This window comes from Oncorhynchus kisutch, linkage group LG19, assembly GCF_002021735.2.
Source record: "Oncorhynchus kisutch isolate 150728-3 linkage group LG19, Okis_V2, whole genome shotgun sequence".
Taxonomy (NCBI): domain Eukaryota; kingdom Metazoa; phylum Chordata; class Actinopteri; order Salmoniformes; family Salmonidae; genus Oncorhynchus; species Oncorhynchus kisutch.
Window position 1 is genome coordinate 42826812 of NC_034192.2, and position 19062 is coordinate 42845873.

At 49.2% G+C, this 19062-nt stretch overlaps 1 protein-coding gene across 16 annotated transcripts in view; it reads left to right on the forward strand.

Moving 5' to 3' along the window:
- LOC109864853 (rap guanine nucleotide exchange factor 2) overlaps nt 1-19062 on the forward strand; it is a 144339-nt gene that overhangs the window by 64751 nt on the left and 60526 nt on the right. For 10 of the 16 annotated variants that reach the window (XM_031797183.1, XM_031797192.1, XM_031797187.1 and 7 more), the window contains 3 exons: nt 1160-1235; nt 6958-7125; nt 11736-11753. In XM_031797183.1, coding sequence (XP_031653043.1) covers nt 1160-1235; nt 6958-7125; nt 11736-11753 — 262 coding nt within the window. Of the gene's footprint in view, nt 1-1159; nt 1236-6957; nt 7126-11735; nt 11754-17703; nt 18089-19062 lie in introns of those variants that run through there. The other 6 variants (XM_031797186.1, XM_031797189.1, XM_031797191.1 and 3 more) reach the window with 2 other exon arrangements.

Consider the following 19062-nt stretch of genomic DNA (forward strand, 5'->3'; position numbering starts at 1 on the left):
ACTAAGGGACTTAGCCCAATCCATGAATAACAGCTCCAGATCATTATTCCTCCTCCACCAAACTTTACAGTTGGTTCTATGCATTAGGGCAGGTTGTGTTCTCCTGGCATCTGCCAAACCCACATTTTTCGTTCGGACTGCCAGATGGTGAAGCTTGATTCAACATTCCAGAGAACGCATTTATGTTGCTCCAGAGTTAAATGGTGGAACGCTTTACACCACTCCAGCCGATGCTTGGCATTGCGCATGGTGATCTTAGGCTTGTGTGCGGCTGCTCGGCCATTGAAACCCTTTTTTGAAGCTCCCGAATAACAGTTCTTGTGCTGACGTTGCTTCCAGAGGCCGTTTGGAACTTGGTCGTGAGTGTTGCAACCAAGGACAGACGATTGGGGTCCCATTCTGTGAGCTTGTGTGGCCTACCACTTCACAGCTGTTCCGTTGTTGCTCCTAGATGTTTCTTTTTCACAATAACAGCACTTACAGTTGACCGCTGCAGCTCTAGCTTGGCAGATATTTGACAAACTTGTTGGAAAGGTGGCATCCTATGATGGGGCCACGTTGAAAGTCACTGTGCTCTTCAGTACGGGCCATTCTACTGCCAATGTTTGCCTATAGAGATTGCATGGCTGTGTGCTCAATTGTATACACCTGTCAGCAACCGGTGTGGCTGAAATGGACGAATCCACTAATTTGATGGATGTTCACATACCATTGTATATGTATGTACACTTGGGGAATTTACACAACATAAACAAAAAATGATATGTACTGATATGTGACTCCGGGAGTCACATCAACACACATTTTGGTGTTGATTTCGTAAATACGGTACAAGGGAACCCTCGTCTCAGTTTAGGGACTGAATGCATCATACAACTCTTGCAGTCTTCATTCTTCATCCAGGAATTTTCCACTTGAAGTGTATTTTTATTTATCCAACTTCAAATCGAATTGTATTTGTAACATGTACCGAAAACAACAGGTGTAGCCCATACTGTGAAATGCTTACTTATAAGTGTTTCAAGGAGGAATGTTTGCCTATCGTTTGAACAGGAATAACAGAAATTCCAGATTGAATCCCACCGATGCCAAGCAAAATGTATTAAAAGTAGTTTTCCCTAAACTCTTATTTTTTTTCTGTCATTTGTTCTCTCCCCAGTTTTGGGAAGCGTTCTGCAGGGAGCCTGAGACGTGGATGTGAGTGCATCGTTCTGGAACCTTCGGAGATGATTGTGGTGAGTTCCGCCAGCGTTGCCAACTTCACCACAGTGACGTCACATCAGGCAACACAGCACAGCGCTTCATACACTAATGTACTGGGACAACAGGGGTTTATAAAGGCGACGTAGGGCTTATGGGGACGTGACTTGTTTTATGTGGACTTTTCACCCCATCTAATTTAGATGATGCGACCACAATGTAAGTTTTTTTACATTTCATTTTTTTTGCGACGTAATATCAACTACAAGTAATGCTAGTGCTTCTGTTGACATGGCTTCAGCTATAGTACGTGCAGCGGTTTTCTTGTTCACTGCTCACTCACATACTTATATGTGATGAATATATATATATGTGTCAGTTATTTTTCACTCTCCAGTCGAAGGCTACAGTCTGTGATGTTTGACCCACTTGACACAGACCTTTTATAAAAAGTGACGTTGAAAACCAATCAATCCAGCTTTACCAGGACATAAAAGTAGAGGCACACTGCAATCTGCGGTCGAACAGTAGGCCTTGGAAGTGTGCTAGATCTTTAAAGATATGAAAGCCCACTGTTATTTTCTCTCTGACGTGTGCAGGCACACACCACACATAATCATGCGCACACACATAATCGAGCACACACACACAGACTACAATTTGTCACCAATTTAATCACACACACATCTCCTATTGCTCCGTTTGAATGGAGCAGTCATACTTAACCTATGTGTTAACCACCATCTCCCATACAGCATGGTTGCAACTAAGATATCTTCTTAGTAATCAGTGTCCTATGGATTTCTATAATAATATTCATATAGGTGGTGCCTTTTTGTTAAATGTGTCTCCAACAGCTAAGCTCCAGCTCTTCTAATAGCCTTCTCTCTGTCCTGCTGTTGATCATTACCCCTTCCTGCCATGGTCCTCGGCTATTATGGGCGCAACAAGCTCCCTAGAATTACTGGGAGAATGGCTTTGGAGTGCTATGATACCGAGGCACCAGCAGCTCTCGCACGCAAACCGAACCGATACTCGTACGCACGCACACACTCAAACCAAATCAATACACACATACACAAACTGATACACATCACATGCACTTTTTTTATTTCTCCTCTCTCATACACAACTGTCATCCACCACAGCTCCCCTGCCGTTGCCATAGCAGCAGTTGGTATGGCAGAGGGAGGCAGAGAGATTTGATGTGTAATCCCAAAGGCTGAGTGCTATGAAATGTGAAACCGCAGTAAAGAAGCTGGCAATGGAGGACAGTGTGCCAACTGTAAAGGCCTTAAATGTGTTATTCTAACACCAGGCATATGTTACCAGGCTACTGCACACGACTGTTAAGTATCAAGTTGTAAAATGCTTTTCGTGATCAGAGAAAATATGTTTTGCTGCAGTATTTTGTACATGTCTTTCTGTCTTCCAATAGCCCATGCCTCATGAAAGTAGCTTTCTTTCTCCTCAAGCACAAGTTGTATTCATCATTTACCAGGCCAGTTTTGCCATTATCCCTTATGTGCCATTTCACGGGGCTGTGACTCTGGAAGGTGCTAGACAGCCAGAGCAGAGCCAGGGAGACAGTGTGATCGGGAGGGAGGGCAGCAGGTGATGGACGCCGAGTTGGGGGGGGGGGGGTCCGGCTGGTTGACGCTGACTGTCGCTGGCTGGTTGCCACTGACACGCTGGCTGATGCTGGCTGGCTGGCTGGCTGACTGACGCTGGCTGACACGGACTGGCTGGCTGGCTGGCTGACTGGCTGGCTGGCTGGCTGACTGGCTGATACGGACTGACTGGCTGATACGGACTGACTGGCTGATACGGACTGACTGGCTGGCTGGCTGATACGGACTGACTGGCTGATACGGACTGACTGGCTGGCTGATACGGACTGACTGGCTGGCTGGCTGGCTGATACGGACTGGCTGGCTGGCTGATATGGACTGGCTGGCTGGCTGGCTGATATGGACTGGCTGGCTGGCTGGCTGATACGGACTGACTGGCTGGCTGGCTGATAAGGACTGACTGGCTGGCTGGCTGATACGGACTGACTGGCTGGCTGGCTGATACGGACTGACTGGCTGGCTGGCTGATACGGACTGACTGGCTGGCTGGCTAATACGGACTGACTGGCTGGCTGGCTGATACGGACTGACTGGCTGGCTGGCTGATACGGACTGACTGGCTGGATGGCTGATACGGACTGACTGGCTGGATGGCTGATACGGACTGACTGGCTGGATGGCTGATACGGACTGACTGGCTGGCTGGCTGAAACGGACTGACTGGCTGGCTGGCTGATACGGACTGACTGGCTGGCTGGCTGATACGGACTGACTGGCTGGCTGGCTGATACGGACTGACTGGCTGGCTGGCTGATACGGACTGACTGGCTGGCTGGCTGTTACGGACTGGCTGGCTGGCTGATACGGACTGGCTGGCTGGCTGATACGGGCTGGCTGGATGATACGGGCTGGCTGGCTGGATGATACGGGCTGGCTGGCTGGCCGATACGGACTGGCTGGCTGGCCGATACGGACTGACTGGCTGGCTGATACGGACTGACTGGCTGGCTGGCTGATACGGACTGACTGGCTGGCTGGCTGATACGGACTGACTGGCTGGCTGGCTGATACGGACTGACTGGCTGGCTGGCTGATACGGACTGACTGGCTGGCTGGCTGATACGGACTGACTGGCTGGCTGGCTGATACGGACTGACTGGCTGGCTGGCTGATACGGACTGGCTGGCTGGCTGATACGGGCTGGCTGATACGGCGGGCTGGCTGGCTGATACGGACTGGCTGGCTGGATGATACGGACTGGCTGGCTGGATGATACGGGCTGGCTGGCTGGCCGATACGGGCTGGCTGGCTGGCTGGATGATACGGGCTGGCTGGCTGGCCGATACGGGCTGGCTGGCTGGCTGGCCGATACTGACTGACTGGCTGGCTGGATGATAGGGACTGACTGACTGACTGGCTGGCTGGCTGATACGGACTGACTGGCTGGCTGGCTGATACGGACTGACTGGCTGGCTGATACGCTGGCTGACACTGGCTTGGCTGGCTGACACTGGCTTGGCTGGCTGGCACTGTCTTGGCTGCCTGACACTGACTTGGCTGGCTGCCTGGCTGACACTGACTTGGCTGACGCTCGCTGGCTGGCTGACGCTGGCTGGCTGACGCTGGGTCGCTGGCTGGCTGACGCTGGCTGGCTGGCTGGCTGGCTGGCTGACGCTCGCTGGCTGACGCTCGCTGGCTGACGCTCGCTGGCTGGCTGACGCTCGCTGGCTGGCTGACGCTGATTAACTGGCTGACACTGACTTGGCTGACACTCGCTCGCTGGCTGACGTTCGCTGGCTGGCTGACGTTCGCTCGCTGTCTGACGCTGTTTAACTGGCTGACGCTCGCTGATGCTGACTGGCTGGCTGACACTGGCTGACGCTGGCTGGCTAACGGACGCTGGCTGGCTGACGCTGGCTGACGCTGGCTGACGCTGGCTGACGCTGGCTGACGCTGGCTGACGCTGGCTGGCTGGCTGACGCTGGCTGACGCTGGCTGGCTGGCTGACGCTGGCTGGCTGGCTGGCTGACGCTCACTGGCTGACGCTCGCTGGCTGGCTGACGCTCGCTGGCTGGCTGACGCTCGCTGGCTGGCTGACGCTCGCTGGCTGGCTGACGCTCGCTGGCTGGCTGACGCTGATTAACTGGCTGACACTGACTTGGCTGACGCTCGCTCGCTGACGTTCGCTGGCTGGCTGACGTTCGCTCGCTGTCTGACGCTGATTAACTGGCTGACGCTCGCTGATGCTGACTGGCTGGCTGACACTGGCTGACGCTGGCTGGCTAACGGACGCTGGCTGGCTGGCTGGCTGACGCTGGCTGGCTGGCTGGCTGACGCTGGCTGACACGCACTGACTGGCTGGCTGACACGCACTGACTGGCTGGCTGACGCTGGCTGACTGGCTGACGCTGGCTGACTGGCTGACGCTGGCTGGCTGACTGACACTGACTAACACTTGCTGGCTGACTGACACTGGCTGGCTGGCTGACGCTGGCTGGCTGGCTGGCTGATGCTGGCTGGCTGGCTGACGCTGGCTGGCTGACGCTCGCTGGCTGGCTGACGCTGGCTGGCTGACGCTCGCTGGCTGGCTGACGCTCGCTGGCTGGCTGACGCTCGCTGGCTGGCTGACGCTCGCTGGCTGGCTGACGCTCGCTGGCTGGCTGACGCTGATTAACTGGCTGACACTGACTTGGCTGACGCTCGCTCGCTGACGTTCGCTGGCTGGCTGACGTTCGCTCGCTGTCTGACGCTGATTAACTGGCTGACGCTCGCTGATGCTGACTGGCTGGCTGGCTGACGCTGGCTGGCTGACGCTCGCTGGCTGGCTGACGCTGGCTGGCTGGCTGACGCTGGCTGGCTGACGCTCGCTGGCTGGCTGACGCTGGCTGGCTGACGCTCGCTGGCTGGCTGACGCTCGCTGGCTGGTTGACGCTCGCTGGCTGGCTGACGCTCGCTGGCTGGCTGACGCTCGCTGGCTGGCTGACGCTCGCTGGCTGGCTGACGCTGATTAACTGGCTGACACTGACTTGGCTGACGCTCGCTCGCTGACGTTCGCTGGCTGGCTGACGTTCGCTCGCTGTCTGACGCTGATTAACTGGCTGACGCTCGCTGATGCTGACTGGCTGGCTGGCTGACACTGGCTGACGCTGGCTGGCTAACGGACGCTGGCTGGCTGGCTGGCTGACGCTGGCTGGCTGGCTGACGCTGGCTGACACGCACTGACTGGCTGGCTGACACGCACTGACTGGCTGGCTGACACGCACTGACTGGCTGGCTGACGCTGGCTGACTGGCTGACGCTGGCTGACTGGCTGACGCTGGCTGGCTGACTGACACTGACTAACACTTGCTGGCTGACTGACACTGGCTGGCTGACTGACACTGGCTGGCTGACTGACACTGGCTGGCTGACTGACACTGGCTGGCTGACTGACACTGGCTGACTGGATGACACTTGCTGACACTTGCTGACACTGGCTGACGCTGGCTGGCTGACGCTAGCTGGCTGACGCTGGCTGGCTGACGCTAGCTGGCTGACGCTGGCTGGCTGACGCTAGCTGGCTGACGCTGGCTGGCTGACGCTAGCTGGCTGACGCTGGCTGGCTGACGCTAGCTGGCTGACGCTGGCTGGCTGACGCTAGCTGGCTGACGCTGGCTGGCTGACGCTGAGACTGATACTGGTTGGCTGAGACTGATACTGGTTAGCTGAGACTGATACTGGTTGGCTGAGACTGATACTGGTTGGCTGAGACTGATACTGGTTGGCTGAGACTGATACTGGTTGGCTGAGACTGATACTGGTTGGCTGATACTGACTGGCTGACTGATACTGACTGGCTGACTGCCACTGAATGAGATTGACTCAATCTGAATCACATCAGGGCAAGGTATCTCTCTCCATTTATTTTCTCTCTCCCCCTCATCCCTCTTGATCTATTCCTCTGTTTGTCTTCTTTTGTTCACACCCTTCCCTTGCTCATTCTTTCTGTACCTCTCTCTCGCTCTCACACATCCTTCTCTCTTTTTCCCCCTTCTCCTGGAGTTGTGAAACCTCCCGTTGATGTCGGAGAGGAGTGTTGAGGCGCAGCCCACAAACATTGCTATTTTTACGCAGTGAGAGGGGAGGGAGGGGGCAAGGAAAAGAAGAGCCAGTCACTCCTTTCTCTCCTCCTACCCTGTTTCCCCAGGTGGACTATATGGAGGAAAATGAGGAGTACTTCCAGAGGCAAGCATCACATCGTCAGTCCCGCCGCAGGTTCCGCAAGATCAACCAGAAAGGCGAGCGGCAGACCATCATCGACACGGTGGACCCGTACCCCACCGGCAAGCCACCCATAGTCAGGGGATATCACACGGTGAGTCACGTTTAGCTACCCGGCTCTTCCTCTGTCTTAGTTAGCAACTAGGGTGTTGTGTGTTGCTGGACACGCATGTGACGCGAAGATGGAGCGTCCAGTTTGTGTAGTTTGAGTTTCTGTGTTGGCTAAACTTAGTCCTTGCCTTAGCTGGTTGGACGCTAACTTGTGTAGCCTACTAGTTAGCACCTTATAGCATGGTCTATGTAACCTACTAGTTTGTACCTTGTAGCCTACTAGTTTGTACCTTGTAGCTTACTAGTACCTTATAGCCTGGTCTGTGTAGCCTTCTAGTTAGTTCCTTATAGCCTGGTACGTGTAGCCTACTAGTTAGTTCCTTATAGCCTGTTCTGTGTGCCTACTAGTTAGTTCCTTATAGCCTGGTCTGTGTAGCCTACTAGTTAGTTCCTTATAGCCTGGTCTGTGTAGCCTACTAGTTAGTTCCTTATAGCCTGGTCTGTGTAGCCTACTAGTTAGTTCCTTATAGCCTGGTCTGTGTAGCCTACTAGTTAGTTCCTTATAGCCTGGTATGTGTAGCCTACTAGTTAGTTCCTTATAGCCTGGTATGTGTAGCCTACTAGTTAGTTCCTTATAGCCTGGTATGTGTACACCCTTGTTACTGCTTTGCTGAGGTCTGTAGTTATGTTGTTGTCAATGTATTGTGTTTGCTGTAGGCTTGCTGTGCCTTGTTTCACCCTGGTATTATAATTCTACCCTCCTGGCTACCTGTTCTCAAAACGCATCTTTCCATGCTGTGCACCCTTTTTGCTGTAGGCCACCATATAGACCTTTTTATCTGCATCCTCACGGTTAGACCTTATAAAGGCTGTAACCTCCTGTGTCATCATCTTTGGACCCTTTCTCTCTCAAACTTGTCCCTTTGCAACACCCCCATTACCCTATACCCATTCCCTTTACTCAATGTGCATGTCTCCTTCACTCCATAACCCCAAGTGCATATTTACTGTGTCCCTTATTGTTCAAGTCTGTGTCAGTGGTTGTTATTCTACGCTGTCTGTCAGGGTGGTTGTCTGTCAGGGTGGGTGTTATTCTACGCTGTCTGTCAGGGTGGTTGTCTGTCAGGGTGGGTGTTATTCTACGCTGTCTGTCAGGGTGGTTGTCTGTCAGGGTGGGTGTTATTCTACGCTGTCTGTCAGGGTGGGTGTTATTCTACGCTGTCTGTCAGGGTGTCTGTTATTCTACGCTGTCTGTCAGGGTGTCTGTTATTCTACGCTGTCTGTCAGGGTGGGTGTTATTCTACTCTGTCTGTCAGGGTGTCTGTTATTCTACGCTGTCTGTCAGGGTGGGTGTTATTCTACTCTGTCTGTCAGGGTGTCTGTTATTCTACGCTGTCTGTCAGGGTGTCTGTTATTCTACGCTGTCTGTCAGGGTGGCTGTTATTCTACGCTGTCTGTCAGGGTGGCTGTTATTCTATGCCATCTGTCAGGGTGGCTGTTATTCTATGCCGTCTGTCAGGGTGGGTGTTATTCTATGCCGTCTGTCAGGGTGGGTGTTATTCTATGCCGTCTGTCAGGGTGGGTGTTATTCTATGCCGTCTGTCAGGGTGGGTGTTATTCTATGCCGTCTGTCAGGGTAGGTGTTATTCTATGCCGTCTGTCAGGGTGGTTGTCTGTCAGGGTGGGTGTTATTCTATGCCGTCTGTCAGGGTGGGTGTTATTCTATGCCGTCTGTCAGGGTGGGTGTTATTCTATGCCGTCTGTCAGGGTGGGTGTTATTCTATGCCGTCTGTCAGGGTGGCTGTGATTCTACACAGTATAGCTCAAGGAGTTCCCTGCATGTAGTTGAAGGGACACACTGTATTGAGTCACCCACCAGGAGTTGATTTGGATGGTTATTGTAGAACCAGTTAGTTTCTCCAGGGAAATCAGCAAGAGGAGGACTGGAAAGTAGGGAAGAGAGTGAAGGGAGAAAAGAGCAGTCAATGTGGAAAACGGAACAGGGGCCCTTTTCATCATGTGGTCCCATAGCTGCCCACCCCCCACATTCTAAAAGGGCAGCATGTGTGGAGACGGAGAGTCTCTTATTTTCCAATGGAACAGTCCACAGTCTACTGAGGTGGCCACAGCAGTGCCTGAGAGGGGTCCTAAAGTGTGCCCTGTTCATGGGAACCCATATTAACTACAATGGAGTGTTCACTTACAAAACATTAGGAACACCTGCTCTTTCCTTGACAGACTGACCAGGTGAAAGCTATGATCCCTTATTGATGTCACCTGTTACAACCGCAAGGATTTTTAAGCCTTGAGACATGGATTGTGTGTCATTCAAAGGGTGAATGGGCAAGACTAAATATTTAAAGTGCCTGTTGAACGGGGTATGGTAGTAGTTGCCAGGCTCACCGATTTGTGTCAAGAACTGGAAAGCTGCTGGTCGACAGTTTCCCATCTGTATCAAAAATAAGGTAATGTGTTCTTAATGTTTTTTGCACTCAGAGAGAGAGAGAGAGACCTTTAAGGCCCTTAAAATCTGAATTGGTAGACAGTGTGTGTATTACGGGGACATTGGTCTTGTCTATTGTAAGGACATTTTATTTTGTCGGGATATCCCCTTTAATACAAGGGGCCTTTCATTTAAGGTATCGGTCTTTCCTAATCAATCTGCTCTATCCCTACTTTCAAATGTTCTTCTTAAGTATATCCTTATTGCCATCTATGGTTGATAGGAATTAGCTTATCATGTGCAATATATAGGATCCTCTTAAGTATGGGCATTCCCTCAGTGTGGTCCATCACAATTGAAGGCCCTCCAGGCAAAGAGAGTGCCAAGCCTTTGTTCCCCCAACAGTGGACCTGATGTGATGGGATGTGACCAACATCTACTATGTCCTACAAAATTGTAACTGGGATATTGGTAATGGTGTGCTAACCTAGCACTGGTGGTCTCCTTGGGACTTCTGGTTCTGTGTGTAGCCCAATGTCCTGGTCTTCCCTTGAAAAAGATGCTCCCAAGGGCAAGTAGCTGAGTAAATAAAGGATTGTTACCACTTGCAGACATTTATTTTACCTCAGAAATCCCAGAAAGCAAAAATGTTCCAAATGAAAAAACCTAGAATCCTGGCAGTGACATGAGGCAAAGGCTAGTAGCTACTGAAACACTAGCCATGATAAAGGACAAGTTCCAAATGTAAAACATCCTTAAAAATGGTTGTCCATTGTGGGTTAGGCAAACTGTGATATCTTAGAATGCATCACACGCCGCACGCACACGCTCAGACGAGGTCGGCTACACTGACTGACCCCTTTGTTCTGTCCTCAGAATGGTCAATTCCTATTTAATCTGGCTCTCTTTATCCTATTTCTCTGTCATGATATGATGTAATTCATGTCCATTTGAATGAGTCTGTCAACAGTATGGTTAGATGGTTTTTTGTTGTTGTTAATTTTACCCTTTTTTTCTCCCAAATTCTGTGGTATCCAATTGGTAGTTAGTGTTGTCTCATCAACTAAACTCCCGTACCGACTCGCGACAGGCTATGGTTGAGAGCCGTGCGTCCTCCGAAAAACACAACCCAGCCAAGCAGCACTGTGTCTTGACACAATGCCCACTTAACCTTGAATCCAGCTGCACCAATGTGTCGGGGAAACACCGTGCACCTGGCGATCATTTCAGAGTGCACTGCTCCCGGCCCGCCACAGGAGTCACTAGTGCGCAATGGGACAAGGACAAACTCTCCCCTAACCCGGATGACGCTGGGCCAATTGTGCGCTGCTCTATTGGTCTCCCGGTCGCGGCCGGCTGCGACAGAGCCTGGACTCAAACCCAGAATCTCTAGTGGCACAGCTAGCACTGTGATGCAGTGCCTTAGACCACTGCGCCTTTGGGTGGAAGTTTTATCTGTGATGGTGTTTCTCTCTTTCTCTAAATGTTTCTTCATCACTCTCTATCTTAAGCGCCACCAGAACGGATGAGTAATCTCTTTCTACGGGGTCTGCCCAGTGGCCGCCAGGTTCTTGCCGAGGCCCCGAGCAGCTGTTCCCTAATTACCATGGTGCAACGCACGTGGCCGGCGGCAGCCTCATCGAATCAATGCCCCTCAGTTCAACCTCCCCTCCCACCTCCATCTTAGTATCCAACCAACCATGTGCTAATTTGAGTCTGTGATTGGTGTTAATTGTTTCTATATAAAATGTAAACTCCCCAGAGTTGACCAAAGTTATTGCTTTTAATGATGATTCCCGAAACCGTTTTGTCTCACAATATGGGCACTCGCTGAACGCAATACGGGCTTTTTTGCCTATTTTTTTTGGTGTGTGTGTGTTGAGGCTGAGTGAGTCTTGGTATATAGGGTCTCTTTTATGCCCAACCAGTGAAAGAGTTACTTCAGCTAGCTCCTCAGTTGTCATGTGAAACAGGAAAAGGAGGATGGGAGTGTTTGGCTCAATGAATAATGTACATGTTTGTGTATTTCTAACCCTGCCCTGCCCAACTGGTGCAGAGTAAGGCTTTTTAACAGCCGCTCATTGCAGCTGCTGAAGCTTCAGGCCTAATTCTCTCTCTTCATCCCTGAGTGACATGTGGCATGTTTGATAACACTCATCTTCCTCTGCTTCTTCTTTTCATGCTTTTCATTTCATCCTGAATGCTCCCAGGAATGCAGTAAAGCTCAGGTACTGTATCTGTTAACACAGTGTGGGTGAGGGTGGGTGTCTGTCTCACTCATGACTGTAGGTAGTTTTACCTTTTATTATAGACAGACAGACCTTTCATTTGATGGTGTCTGAAATGATAAAGGTGTTTTCCCCCTTTACCCCTAACAGTCAAATGCATTGTGCTAAAAACTACTTTTACCTTTGGCTATATTATTGGGGCATGAATTGAAAAGCTATTGTGGTTGTATAGAGATTCACAATGTCACATCTGAAAATGACTCAACTATCCTGATATGGACAGCAAATGTAAATATGTTCAGTTAGAGCAGTGGTTGCCAAACTGTGTGGTCCTTTTAAAAAGTCTGGCTGTCAACTGACTCTTGAAAGTTGTAATAGTAGATTGCATGAGGTGCAATTTTGAAATTGGGTTGTGCATCATCAGTTTTCCTCTTGTCATTGCATACATTAGAGAGCTATTTATAACTTGTCAGAAATGTCCAGATCAACAAGCCCATGTCAGCTAACGTTATTTTAGCCCATAGATGTTGTAGTAACGTTCAAGTCACTCGAATATCACATGAATACACGTTAGAAATGGCAACATGAATAGAGATGTTCCCCAATGCTGGAAGGAGGGCCTAAGTGAACGTTTGGGAACCCTGAGTTAGAGATGTAAAGCATACATGGAATTTGGTCACGTAGGCTACAGGTAATCGCGTAGGCTACAGGTAATCGCGTAGGCTACAGGTAATCGCGTAGGCTACAGGTAATCGCGTAGGCTACAGGTAATCGCGTAGGCTACAGGTAATCGCGTAGGCTACAGGTAATCGCGTAGGCTACAGGTAATCGCGTAGGCTACAGGTAATCGCGTAGGCTACAGGTAATCGCGTAGGCTACAGTGCAGTGAGCATAATAACCATGATTGCCGTACCTCTTAAGAATTCTGAATTGATATAATGAGTGTAATTTAGCTGTTGGAGGAACATCTAATCTCATCCGCTGAACGTCATTAGTGGGTTTGGAGAACAACAAGAACCCCCCCCCAAGATGTTTTATTGTCACATACAAGCTCCCGAGTCAATCCAAACTAATAATTGGGTCTGTGAACTTTGACAAAATCTATATTTTCTAGTGCACTGTCTGAACAGTTCTAATTGTTGTGTGAACGTTGCTGTGTTGATTACGTACATGAACCCAAGTCATGAGTTGAATAGCCTAGAAGACTATCCATTCTTGTAGAACAATGCTTTTGTGAAGAACAGTGTTTTTGTGTTAGCCCTATAAATTGGCTATTGCTTTAGATTGAGTATCACTCCTTAGATAAAGTATCTGAGGATACTATATTTATCACATATTCCGATACTCCAATATCCCCATATTCCGATTTGGCTCCAGGATGCTGCCTGCGCCGGACGAAATCAGATTCGAGAGGGTTAAGAATAGGAGCTAGGTGATCCGGGCCCAAAACGAAAGAGAGGAGCGAGACTAACCTGTTAGACAGACGTGCCCGTGGAAAAGCAGGAGTCCTATTTTTAGAGCTGTATTTTTTGAAGTTCTGTTCTGTACCTAGGTTCAGCTGCTGCACGGACACAAGAGCCTCAGGTTTAAAGGATTTACACTATCACAGAGACTGATCCATGGACTACTGTAATGACCAACCAGGCACTGACAAGTGATAGACAGATCCAAGGACTACTAATGACTGACCAGGGACTAACCAGAGAAAAACCTTTTTCTTTTTTCCTTCTCTCATTTTCTCTTCCTTTTCTTTACTATACTTAGACATTTGAAGATCAGTAGAAAGAAACGTAGGCCTGTGGAGTTAAATGGGCTCTAGTGGGGGTGATATCAGGCCATCTAATCTCTCTCACTGTCCCCGTCTCTGTCAACATTGGACAATGACATCACGGCTGTCCTGTTGTCACAAGCAGGGTATGCCTGGCTGGGACAGTGTGTATGCTTTCCCTCTTCTCTTTTTCATATTCCTGTTTCCTCTCAGGGAGACTGGGCGAAGGTGTGGGAGACATGGTGCCTGGCTTACTTTAAGATAGTCGGTGAAAGAGTGTTATCAAGTCATAGTTGGTGACCTTCCATAGTAATCCTTTAACCCGATTTGGAACTGTCTCGATACTCTTCATCTCCTTGCTCAATCTCATGTAGTCCCTCGGTAGGTCACACGCAGCAAAGATGAAATGTTTTGTTGCTGATGTAATGGTGGAGTATAGTATTTGGTGGTCTTTACCAAGCCCTGTTCATTTGTAGGGTTAAACACGTTGGTCTTACTTGCACAATTCTCAGAGCCACTCATCAGTTTTGCGGACCGAGTAAACAAATGTTCAATGTCCGAACACGTTTGTGTGTTCCTAACACACATCTTAGTAAAGACAGGGGTGTCTACTCCTATCCTTCTCAATGGTTTTTCTCCTGCTAACTTGCCCTACATCTTGGGAGGAATCTTGGACTATTGTTTCAAAAGCCTCTTCCTCCCCCTCCCCTCATATCCTAGTGGGCCACTCCTTTCCGTGTCGGCTAGGAAATCCTCTCCACTTCCTGCCCGGAAAAGGAAACGGAGCCCGTGCCAACACCTGCCAACGCGTGCCAACAGCAGCACAATACCCTGACACCTCTTGAACTGGCACAGGTGGTGTGGGAACAGTAGTCAGGAAAGAGGCATGAGCCTCTTGTGTTCTCTGACAGGAAGTCAACCCTAGAGGAGCAGACGGTAGCAGTGTATTCTTTTTTTCTTCTTCTGTAAGTCACAGGCCTGGCCCCTTATTGATATGCACAGTCTGCTATTTAACAAGGCTCAAGACTGTTTCTCATGCATGCTAATTAGCTAAGGTAGCATGCATAATGTACTGTAGAAATTGCACCGTCAGGATCGATACTGGCAGTGTGGTAGCATCCGTTCTAGCCACTTTTGTTAGTTTGACGGATGCTAACCGGTTATTAGCAAGGTTTTATATTAGTTGGAATAATCAACCATTTGCAAAACTACAGTCAAGCGAAGCCTTAGATTTAAAGCCAGCCGTAACAGATCTAGTCTTTTTATATGCTATTTCTCTATTTCATAAGTAGCCAATGTTATTCAGTGATAAGAGCATTTGCATTGGTTAACCTTTTGGAACGTGTATTTTTAGTGTTTATCTGGCAGTGTCTGTACTGGCTTTGACTGGTACCTGACTTGTAGAAAAGATGTTGACTGGGTAGAAAGGAGGGTTTTAGCTGAGGAGATTCGTCTTTGTACTGGTACTATGGCCAGCTACTGTACTGTCTGAATGGGGAAGTAAACGTCTGAAACACTTTTGCTCGCCATGAAGAGAGAAAAAAATAAAGGCTACCGGTACTTTTCCCAAAATGTTTGTCAGTGTGCACATTGTTAATGATACAACTGACTGTAAATACTTCAACTGGAAAAAGTCACATTAAGGAGAAAAAAAGCTTATGTGCCTTGTATGTCCCCGACAGCATGTCTCTGTACATACTGTATGAGAGTGTCTGTGTGCTTTTATCTCCCTTACTGTGGTAATGAGCTTTTTACGACCCAAATGCTATGCATCAGCAGGCAAACAGCATCACGTGATCCAAGCCCATAATGCATGGAACATGCTTATAGCCATAGTGGTTAGCAGGGAACATTAGAAATGGCTGACGTCGAAAGGCTCACCGCCCCCCTCAACTGAATCTGTGACTGCATTAATGTTACGCTCCATTAGCACTGTCACATCAGTGTCACAATCAACTACAATCAATGTGCCCCTGCCTTTCATTTGTATTTAGATTGAGATTGTTCAGCAGAATGTCAACCCCAGTCTACATCCCAAAATGGCACCCTGTTCCCTACATAGTGCACTAAAAGTAGTAGTGTTCAAAAGTAGCTAGTGCACTAAAAGTAGTAGTGTTCAAAAGTAGCTTGTGCACTATGTATGGAATAGGATGCCATTAAAGGGTGACCGAGAGTGTCTGGCTCTTGTCCCCAGACTCAATCCCCATCGCAGTGATGTAATGATATAATGACGCCCCAGTGCCCCTGGTGATTGTTGCCATCAGCACCAGAAGAAAGCACCTGAGCTTGGCGATGCATGACGTCATCGCGTGGGGGCTGGAGAGGGTGACGAGATTCATGTCCTATTGGTTGGCTAGAGGCCGGCCAATAATACATACCACCCCTGCTTTGGACGTATTCTCTTAATGGAACAACTATACCGTGTGTGCGTGAACAAATAGCCCTTTCCAGAACGACACTCAACATGCAAATGTAGCGTTTACTATTCTGTTGACCCTAGATTGATCTGCATCAGAGCCATATATGGACATACTGTATATATGTCTGTTTGCTATATATAGTTTTGATCAGAATTTGTTTTCCTATCCAACCCTGCAATAACAAGAACCACCATAGATCACTTGCTAATGGAAGGAAATCTGGTGTTGAAGAAAGGCAGCACGGTGGCAACACATACTTTGTAAGAAAGCGCTTTGGTTTTGACTGTCATTGTAGGAACACCGCTGGGTTTTCCTATTTGCCCAGATTGGCAGTTTCTTATTGTGTCATTTGAAAATATCAGCTCAGCTCCAACCCTATTCCCTATATAGTGTTCTACATTTGACCAGGGACTATACAGACTATGTAGGGAATATATACATTGGGACGTGACACTGTTCTTCTCACATCTCAGTCTCCGTCAGCAAGCCTGGCCCACTGGCCTCATATTTGACTGGGGCTTTTGTGTTTCCAATAACCAGAAGCCTTCCTAGTTGTATGGGTGTATCCTGGACACACACACACCCTGTCTGCAATGTGATACCACAGCCCTGTCTGCAATGTGATACCACAGCCCTGTCTGCAATGTGATACCACAGCCCTGTCTGCAATGTGATACCACAGCCCTGTCTGCAATGTGATACCACAGCCCTGTCTGCAATGTGATGTAATGGGGGGGTCGGTGACCAGACTGCTACTCTCTCTGACACGTGTGCCCCCTTCTCTCTCTCACTCTCACACACTCCCTAAATGTTGTTGCTTCTGTCACCACAGCAACCAACAAATGCCCCGCAGGGGCAGGTCATGCTCAGTTGCCGTGGTTACTATACTCCGGGTGACATTGTCATACTGATTGAAAGCGATTCAAAGCCACACCATTTGTCTCCAAATCCATATTCCTCTTGTTTTATTACCTGCTGTCTGAATAGGGCCCTCCTTTCCTCTCCTCTCTATCTGCCCAGGAAATGGCTTTCCCTGGTTCTGTTGCCATGCCAACTGGCTGCAGCCTTGGTTGACTGCTGAAGTGAGAGTGATAATGGCATTACTCTCTCTCTCTCCATTGACCCCTTTTTGATTTCTGTGTGTTGCTCTCCTTTGCATCTTCCCTGCCTATTTTCTCTGTTTATTATCTGTTTCTCGTTAGCCTATTCATCCTCATTCCTCTCCCTACATCCACCCCTCCCTCAGTCTCTCCTCTTCTGTTTCTCTATCCCTCTCTCTTCCTTTTAAGCTGTGTAGACTGTGGGTGGAGAACAGCAGGCACCAGCGGCTGCTCTCTCAGCCTCAGTGAGGGAGGTCCCTATTCAATCGCCCGTTCACCCCTCCCCAATACACACACTGACACATACACGTCCCCCTGCTTTGGTCGACAAATGAACCAGGAGTAGTGTTAACAAAGCATCACGGAGGCGGTAGCTCCTAGATTTCAGACTAATCTAATGGTGCGTAAAGCCTAGTGAGCGAGTCGGTGGGTGTGTGCGTTTGTGTGTACAGCCAGTGGACGTGTGCGCCTGTGTGTACAGCCAGCCTACCATCGACAGAGAGCAGAGCAGGGAGGGGAGGGAGAAAATGAGAGGTAGGATGAGGGAGCGAACGTGAGTGAAAGTGCTGTCAGCCATTTTAGCCAGTTTTTTTTTTTTTCCCCCGCCTTTATGATCCACACACCAGCGCTCATTGGAGGAGGAATCTACCTAGTTGGCATCAGTATCAAAAGAAAGAAGGCACGACCAGCATCCTCTTGGGTAGTCAGATCTTTCACTCTCTTTCCTTTTTTTACATCCTTGCGTTGGCAGACCATAGCGGGGGGGGGCTGTGCAGGCTGGAGTTAACCCCCGATACAGGGCTGCCGGTGCGTCTGAAACCGTGGCCAGCTTTGGCGGATACTCCCTGAGCGTCACCCCCTCTCTTCCCAGAGAGCGAGAAGCCCGGTGGATAGCCGAGAGGGGAGGAAGATGGGGGAGAGGCGCGCTGCGGTATAGATGGCTGGATAAAGAATGTTACATTTTAGCCCAGCATATATTGTGTCATTATGAAACCATTAGCAGCATCCGCCAGCCATGGAGTCCCGAGCCAGCAAGATAAAAACCTGGTAAGTATCGACGTGCGCATTTATTTTGCTCTATGACCCACTCTCTGGATATGATTACGTACCCTATAATGGCTGCGCATCAGGTTTCTTTCGAGCCGTGCCAAGATTAATGAATATGCAGGGCCCAACCCACTATAACCCAGCGCAAGACCGGAGCCTGGACACATTGAATCACAACCTTTATTTAGAGGCAGTAGTGGTGTAGGCTAGTCACCATGGCCATGTGCTCGCTGTCAGTCTCTCGTTGCAAGGCAGGGTGGCATGTTTATGACCATGACTCCAGAGTGTCTGTGTTCCTCATGCATTTTGATGATGCACTTAGGATCAAATACTTTGATTGCATCTTTCTGTATGATGTGCCCCTAGGAAAAAAAAAGTTAGCCAATGTCTTGTGCAAATGCAGTAGCCTACAGGTACTGTAGATTTGTTTTTGCAAGGTTGGGTGTGTTGTGATGTGCGGGTTGATGGGGCAGCCTTCGTGTGGGCTGCTGTCCATGGTGCTAGTAGTGACAGCCAAACTCGAGACAGCGATCAGGGAGACATTTGTAGGCTACTGAGCGATCTGCACTTGAGCTGTAGGTGAATTGATCAGCTGTCAGCAACCGCTGCCATCAATCAACCCTCCGAGACTTCCTGCCTAGCTGTACATCACAGAGATGGACGGATTGGGGAGGGTAAGTTACATCTATCAGGAACACAGATTTAACCTTCTCTCTCTACCCTCTTTCTTTCTCTCTACCCTCTTTCTTTCTCTCACCTCCCTCCATCTCCTCAGCAAGCAAGAAGTAGGCTAGTTTATAATATTAATATAATGCACATATTAATTAGCGAAACAGTGGGAGACTACAAACATAACAGTATCATCTTTCTGGAGCAGTGACATCATGTCCATGACTAATATGTGGAAATAGCATGGCATAGTGAGAGTAGGTGGTTGTCATAGTAGCATGGCTATTATGAGTTAGTGCATCTAT